Source organism: Lepus europaeus, chromosome 18, assembly GCF_033115175.1.
Source record: "Lepus europaeus isolate LE1 chromosome 18, mLepTim1.pri, whole genome shotgun sequence".
NCBI classification, from domain to species: domain Eukaryota; kingdom Metazoa; phylum Chordata; class Mammalia; order Lagomorpha; family Leporidae; genus Lepus; species Lepus europaeus.
The window spans coordinates 22,896,674-22,904,758 of NC_084844.1; the positions used below are offsets into that span (position 1 = coordinate 22,896,674).

Genomic DNA, 8,085 nt, shown 5'->3' on the forward strand with positions numbered 1-8,085 from the left:
CTCTATAATTAACCCCTGTACAGCCAAATGACCAGAAGATAGATTGCCAGCAAAGAAACTACAAAAGCTGGGTGCTTCTGTATGCTGTATTATGTAGCTCATGGATCTTGATTGAAGCAGCTTCAGACCTGCTACAGGAAAGGCACTGTGTAGGCAGGCCCTTCCCACCAACCTACGAAAAAATACATGTCAGCCACAGGGACGTGAGCAAAGAAAGGAGCGCCAAGCTTCACCTTGAGTTCCAATTGGCCTCAGTTCCTCCTCCCCCTTCAGACATACAAGGAGAGGGCTGAGAGCACACCTGCAAAGGGGATGGCCTCACAGCACTTTTACTTCTATACCAGAGGAAAGAAAAGCCCCAGGTCCGCCAGATCCTGTCCCAGAGCCAGCTTCTACCCGGGCTCCTGCACCTGCCTGGCTGTCAGGAGTCCCCTCCACCTCTGCATCTGTTTCTGTTCTTCAAGCCACTGAGCAGTCTCTGCTTTAATTTAGCTGTTCATATGCATGTCTGTGCTACAGCCTCCCTAAGAGCAGGATCCCCATTGTGGCCATCCTTCTGCTCTCACTGAAGTAGTATCACCTTTAGCATAGCAGTATTCAGAAATAGGAGTAAAGGGTCGATGTGTATTGTTTAAAGAGGAAATAAAGGGGTTTTTTTTTTTTAGTACCAGAGTAAAATATTATTTACTATAACTTGGGAAAATTATTATTTTAAGCTTACATAGCTTCTTCATACTATGAAAATACAACTGGGAATCCCTTTAGGACTAGATTAATTAATATGACATTTTACCCTAGCTTTTTTTAAAAAAAAAAAAAACCAAAGATTTTTATTTATTTATTTGAGAGGTAGAGTTACAGACAGTGAGAGGGAGAGAGAAAGAAAGGTCTTCCTTCTGTTGGCTCACTCCCCAAATGGCCGCAGCAGTCGGAGCTGTGCTGACCTGAAGCCAGGAGCCAGGCTCTTCTTCCGGGGCTCCCATGCGGGTGCAGGGAGGGGCCCAAGCACGTGGGCCATCTTCTACTGCTTTCCCAGGCCACAGCACAGAGAGCTAGATTGGAAGAGGGGCAGCCGGAACTAGAGCTGGCGCCCATGTGGGATTCCGGCACCATAGGCGGAGGATTAACCTATTGCGCCATGGCGCCGGCCCTAGCCTAGCTTTTTTAATTATGAAAACAGGTACCAAAGTTAGAGGAATTAATTTTCTCACTTACAATAACCTAGGCTAGAACAAAGTTGCACCCAGGCCTCTAAACACCCTAACCAGTACTCAGCCTCTGCTCTACTCTCATGTCCATTTAGCTCCTTGATGGTTTTTCTGAGAAGCAGCATTGCTCTTTCTGTTTGAGTCCACTCTCTTAGTAATGTTTCTGTCTTGTTTCAGACCCATTTACCCAATATTAAAGTCCACGCCTACTTCGCACCTGTCACTCCACCCCCATCAGTAGGGGGCAGCAGACAGCGCTTCTGCAGATGCTGCATCATCCTATGACAATGGAGGTGGTCAACCTTGCTGAACTGAGTATTTAATGACACTTCTAGAGTACGGTGGAGTCTCTCCAGTGGAAGCGACCCCAGTGTTTGGGGCAAGGATTTCAAAGTGAGGGAGGGTAGTGTCCAGACCCTCAGAGCCACACAAACGTATGCATACACACCCTCCCCCCATCCACTCTAGCTCTGTGACTATGGGACTGATGTTCGTGCTGGCTTTATCAAGTGGATTGGTAAAACTTAACCATTCCGATTGGACGTGCCCAGAAGAAAATTATAGGCCAAGGTAGAGGGAGGGAGCATTCCAGCAAACCCAGTGTTACTGCTATTATGGTTTCTTTACTTTGTTAAAGGGTTTCTTTGGGGATTTTTGGAACAGCAACTGCAGTCCTTGGGGATAAGGAAAGCATGGAAAAATAATATATGATGTGTCCAGGGACCAGAAAGAAAATTTCTTTGCATCTTAGAAATGGTAGCCATCCTTTGTGAGATGACCACAGAGCTTCTGTGCTTCCTTGTTTCCATGCCAACATGCTGAGCATGCTCACAAAGAAGGCGCGTCCATTCCTCTTGTGTTTTAGTATTTGGCCCAGAGGTTTCCTAAATAGTTACATTGGAATCACTGTGGTCTGAATGTGATTACTTATTCACTCAGTTGTCAATGTCTGTAGCATACTTGTGCACCTGTCTTCCATTCTCTGTTGCTCCCGCCCGCACTCTTGCTCAATCTGTCACCTGTTCATAGTCTCCTTACTCACACTCAGTTATTACTCTTTTGCTGTTGTGTTTACAGTTTGCATTTTGGATGATTAGTTGGGGTTACCAAACATTTTTAAAAGACATTATCAATAAATATTTTTTTAATTCTAAATTTTACCATTGGGGGACCCTGCCTGAATCTTTGCCAATTTGAAAGGAAACTTAAAAAAGCGAAGAAAAAGTATGAGAAAAAAATGAGAAACACTATTTTGATAAAAACAAACATTTGCATTTTGATTTCTATTGTATCTTATGACAAATGAAAATTTGCATGATTTGTCCAGTACTCCCCTTGCACATTTTTCCTTGTATCACATCCACCGACTTAGAAAAATGCATTGTTAGTGGAGAGTGATACGACAGACACCAAAACTGAGCCTAAAAGTCCTCACCAGCTGAGATGAGATACTGATGATTAACATCATCATATGTTCACTGGAACTTGGTGTGATGAGTGGTTTCTCTGAACTTGCCTTAGCAGGAATGCTGCAAGAGGGGCTATGCAGTCTAGCCACTTGGTTTCTCTTTTTGTTCCCCCTGCCAGGGATACAAGAATGACCCTATAAATAGCTGGTCACTGTATGTCAGTGTTAACTGTATCTTATCCAGTGTTGGTCCTCAGAGAACCAGGACCTGTCAGCCATGTCACTTTGCTATTTCAGACTGCCCCTCAGTGGAATATGAGAGTAGCCAGCTACAGGCATTGGGGCAGCCAAAAAATAACTTTGGCAAGAAGCAGAGGGTCCAGAGTCCACATCCAGCTTGAGCACCTGGCACCAAAGCTGAAGGAAGAGGTCCAGTGCCTAGGACTCAGAGTCTAAGAATCAGCCCTCCTTGCCTAAATAAATAAATCATAGAGGATGAGGGAAATCCGTTTCTAAAGCACAAATTTCTAAATCCCATGATTGGAAACTTGTGAGGTTTTTAATAGGGTGACGGGGGAGGGAACCGTCTTAGGACTTTGTTGTGCAATCTGCCATTATCTTAGAACATCTTCTGCATGACCCAGACTGTGAAAGGGCTTGTTTTCATGCCTCAGGTGCTGGTTCTACCAGCATATGGAAAAATAAAGTCTGATTGACTTCTCCATTGATTTCGAAAGCAATCAGTTGAAAAGGTCCTAGAAGTTTGTACTAGCTATCGTTAGCATATGAAATTTATTTTAAATCATCCTTTATTTTTCTCCTTTAAAAACTGACAATTTACCTTGAAAGGAATATACTTAAGACTCACACACTTGGCTGTACCCACACACACACACACACACACACACTTCCCAGTGTGATTTGCTAATATTCAGATGCCCATTCACTCATTCAAGCAAAGGTAAAAGAAATATTTAGGGGCCACCTGCTCTATAAAGTTTTTAATTTCTTTTCAATGCCAGCAAAAACTTACCATAAAACTTTGATTAGTGAGTATGGATTTGAATTGCTCAAGTTAAGGTTATTAAGGTAGTTCCTTACTTAAAGGATAAACCTAAAGGACCTTCTATGCCAGTACAGGAAAAGTCTTGAATGTTTCTCTCCTTGAAGGGCATCCCCATATACAGGTCCATGTGGACTGGCCCTGGTGATCCCTGCTGTTAAGGCAAATCAATCCCCACCTGTCTGGGCCGAGAACAGAATCAAGTGAGAAAGAACAAGTCCCAGCGCTGTGCAGCACTGGCTTGTCTGTGATCCAGAGCCTTGTTTCTTTCTCACAAAAAACTTCAGGCCCATCATATTTGGAAGAAAACGTATTTATGCTGATCTTTAGCCTACACCAGATGATGAATATGCTAGGAGTTTGAGAACACAGAATATGGTAAGTTCTGGCCAGGATCCTGACATAGGATGCTTCCTGTCTCAACAGCTGGTACACTTCTGAAAATTCATTAAGGCTTAATGTAGGAAAAGTTCTCCTTAGGAAAAGCTTATTGGTCCATTTGTCTAATACCATAGCCAGTCCATAATGTACCTTTTATAATGGGAAAAAAAAACTGAACAGAGAGGAGACAGTTGCTAAGTAAGATGGGACCCTCAGAGCTATTACCATAAACCTACAGGTGACCAGGAGTAATTAAGAGTGGAGAAAGTTCTTGAACATCCAGACCAAATTTTGCCTGAGCAACACTTCCCCTACTCTCATCCATCATCCTTCCCAGCATGCTTCACTGGTATCTTCTGCATCCCCCTCATTGGCCCCATGGAGGTGATTTCAGCTTTTTCCCCTACGGATTTCCACCATTTCCTTCCCATACCCATCCTTGCCCTCTGTTTAAAGCTTCCAACTCACTCCAATTAAAGCTGCTGATTTGCTTCTCAGATTTGTCCAGTCTAGCTTTCTCTTTGGGCCCTTGTCCCCATCAAAGCAAACTTTATAGGCAGCCTTGAATTGTTTAAGTGTCAGGTGGCTTAGATCATTTTTCACTGGGTGGTTTCTGATGTTTGCTTACTAAATTTGAATTAAGTATAAAATCAAACTATTGGAGAAGGGGTTCCTGCTTCAGCTTTTTTTCCAGTATTGGGTATATTTAAAGCACATTGTGCTTTGTAAAAGAAATGTTTTCCTGTTCTGCTCCCTCCTTTACTGGATGTAAAGCTTGTCCTTAAGTGGATTTTGTACTTTCCTGTCTGATTTCCACAGCCATTAAGTTGATATAGTAAACATATAAGACAAAAATTTCACATATCCTGAAGGAACCTGGTAAATAATTTTATAATGCTTTATTTGGGGCTTTCCAGATTATTTGAATAGTTCAATATAACCATGATGCTACAGTGATCAGGCGAGAGCCAGACTCTTTCATTTCTTCCAGTTGCCTTATCAAATGCGTTGTAAGTGTTTTGCTGGTCCACTAATGCTCTGGGAGACTAAACGAAGCATGCAGTGGAACCTGCCTTGGTTTGAAGCTGTTAGGAAGTGTGAGTGTCACTGGAAAGAAGAGGGCGGTTTCCTGCCTGCCTGCTGAGCAACAGATCCTCAGGTGACTGTGTTAATGAAGAGGAGCCCTCATGGCTCCTGGTTGAACCTTGACCATTGAGTGTGTATTGTGCCTGAAGTCAGACTGCTCGTGCAGTTGCCACCAGAGGAAGGATTTAAAGGCAGCTGGTCTATTCTGCCTTTCCTCTCCTGTGTGAGTGATACAAGGGCAGGGTACTGTCCCTATGGAACTTCTTGGCTGACAAGCTCTTTAAATGGTATATTCTGAACTCTGGAACATTTTACAAAAAGATTACCTTCTCTGTCCACCAGTTCTACAATCGCCAGCCACCTCAAACCCAGGCCAAGCCCTGTTTGCAAAAAGGTGTATGTTGTTTGGTTGAAGGTCATAAGAAAAAGCCCCTTCTCCCTTTACAATGATTTTGAACCAAAGAATTCTAATGCATTAGGAGGGTGAGGGGAAATCAAGAATCCCAGCCCCATCTCACCTTTATTTTTGTTGTAAGTTTTAATTGTAAGATTGGAAGGTACAGGAAGCTGTATAAGAGCATTTCATTCTTAAGCATGTCAGTCCCTGAAGCCTTTGACCCGTAAGAAAGTTAGTACACAACTTCTCAGCTGAGTCTGAGTGAATCTTTGGCACCCACGAGGCTTACATTTAATTTAAGCAGAAAAAAGTGCTGGGCAAGCCCACGTGAGCGCTGACAGTCCTTGCGGATACGCACGTGTTTGGTCTGCCTCGTGCTTTTTGAGCAAGCCCTTGAGAGCTCACTGTGCAGGTGTTGAGTCTCAGTGCTTCCTCAGCCAGAGGGCTTTATTGCCCTGCGAGGGAGAGCTGTGAGCCAGCAGAACCAAAGCAGTGGCCTTTGTATTTCGCATGTTTTCTAGTGTCTTATTTTGAAGACTTGGCATGGGGAGAGGGGAGATGAAGTTCAAAGTAAAGGAGAATTGGTTCTGGAACTGGGGTACTTTGTATCAGGAACAGCATCTGTCCTGGACATGTAGCAACTGCTGCCTTACACGTGGGTACATTGACTTCTGATGAACTCCATGCCTTGGAGGATATCTTTTCCACACACCTAACCAGGGCCAGCCAGAGGGGATTGGCACTACTGACCAAACCACTGCCTACCAGCTGCTTGGGGCATGGTTTTGGTACCATGGCAAGAGCAGGTGGGCAATAAGTGAGAATCCACACCCTAGGAAGAGATGGGAGATGTGAGGCACCCAGACATGCACCTGTGCTGTTCTGCCACTGCCCCAGGAGTCCAGGGGAATCTCTGGACTGATGTCTTTTTTGCTAAAGTGGGAGAAAAATAGCTGTCTCTCCAAGTTGCTCCTGTCATTGTCTCCTCCTTCTTAATTCAAAGCTGTGCCGCACTGCCACTCACACGTGTGTTTCTTCCTTAGCCTGGCCATTCTCAGCCCCTGAAGTTATTATTCTACTTTCTCTACTTTTAATATGGCACTGAAGAATGAGAACCTAAAGTCTTAGAAAATCGGAACTTGGGAAAAAGAAGTCTAACTGGCATGGTTTGATTAATTCCTTTACCTTTTCCCCCGTAAAGCAAAGTGATTTTCTTTCCTAGTGCTATATAATAGGTCTTTAATAAGTGAAACCTTTGCTGCTACTGTCCTGGGTTTACATCAGTTTTTTCTTTTCCTTAAGAGTAATTTCTATTCTGTACTCCTTTGATGACTGTTAATTTCTATTAAATGCAGGAAGGGGTGAGCCTGTGGTGTCTTCTCTTACTGCCCTCCTCACCCTACCACCAAATTACACACTAACTTCTAACTTGCGGAGCCTGTTGGCATGTACATGAGATCCATGGAACAGGCTCATCAGAAGCTACCCGTGTCCTTTCTCACCAAGCTGTAGCCCTCGGAACCGGCGCCTGAGACCTACGACTGCCCACTCCTAAGGGTTCCTGTGGGGGAGAGAGGCCTTCTCATTCTGCCTTTCTCCATTCTTGTTTTCTGACTTGGCCTTCGGATGCTTCCCACTCTGGCCTCCTTCCTTTTCTCTCCAGGAGTTTGTCCAGGTAGAATCGCTGCTGCGTGCATCGCCCAGCTGCTCTGCTCACCTTTGTCCCCTTCCCAGTGACCCTGAGAGCGCAGACCTGAGTACCAAGGCCTGTGCAGAGCTCAGAGAACTGTGAGGACTGCCCCTGCCTGTCAGACTCTGCTCGGGGTCTGCAGAGGTGGAGGGGGTGGTGCTGCCGGAGACATTCTTATCTTCAGACCAGGCTCTGATCCCTGTACTCCTCCCTCCCCTGAAGGGAGTGGACGTTTGGCCTTCCCCGGAGTGCTGCAGTGTGCGGGAGCTCCTGCTGGCTGCTTTCTCCAGACGCCTGGCCAGCCCCTGGGGCCCGCAGTTGCCATTGTGGCGACTTAACACAGGGTTCCATTAGCTGTCCAAGGGACTCTGTTCCAGCCCAGTCCTGGCACCTGGGGGTGGAGGGGAGGGGGATAATGCAAATGAATAAAATCCAGAGTGGCAGTAGAGGATTCCTTTTGCTTTAAAATCTTTGAACTAAAAATAAAAAAATGTTTTTATATATAAATATATAAATTGTTATGTAACTATTATTGTTTCCTGTATGTTCTAATTTTGTTTTATGATGTAATTAAAGGAAATAAGCTGTGAAGACTTTTCATTTTCTTGTGAGAAAAGCCTGGCTTGGGTCTGTGACTCTTAACTTCTTTGAGCCCTAGAACTGCAGAGCCTCCTGAAACTGGATGAGGGAACTTCTCTTTGGCATCCTTACCTTTCTAGTAGCCTTTATTTAATGCTCTTTTATTTGTATTTAATCCTTTTTTAATAGCCTGGACTCCACTTGCCCTCAGGAAACACAGGAAGACATGATATAAATCAGAATCACCTTAATTAGTTTGATAGTTAAAATTCA

General features: G+C 44.3%; 1 protein-coding gene across 3 annotated transcripts in view; it reads left to right on the forward strand.

Annotated features, from left to right (window-relative positions):
- FBXL20 (F-box and leucine rich repeat protein 20) overlaps window positions 1–7,816 on the forward strand; it is a 113,614-nt gene extending 105,798 nt beyond the window's left edge. For all 3 annotated transcript variants that reach the window (XM_062175458.1, XM_062175459.1, XM_062175460.1), the window contains one exon: window positions 1,386–7,816. In XM_062175458.1, the coding sequence (XP_062031442.1) occupies window positions 1,386–1,493 (108 nt within the window). In that variant the 3' untranslated portion in view covers window positions 1,494–7,816. The remainder of the gene's footprint in view (window positions 1–1,385) is intronic.
- Window positions 7,817–8,085: the final 269 nt, after the last annotated feature.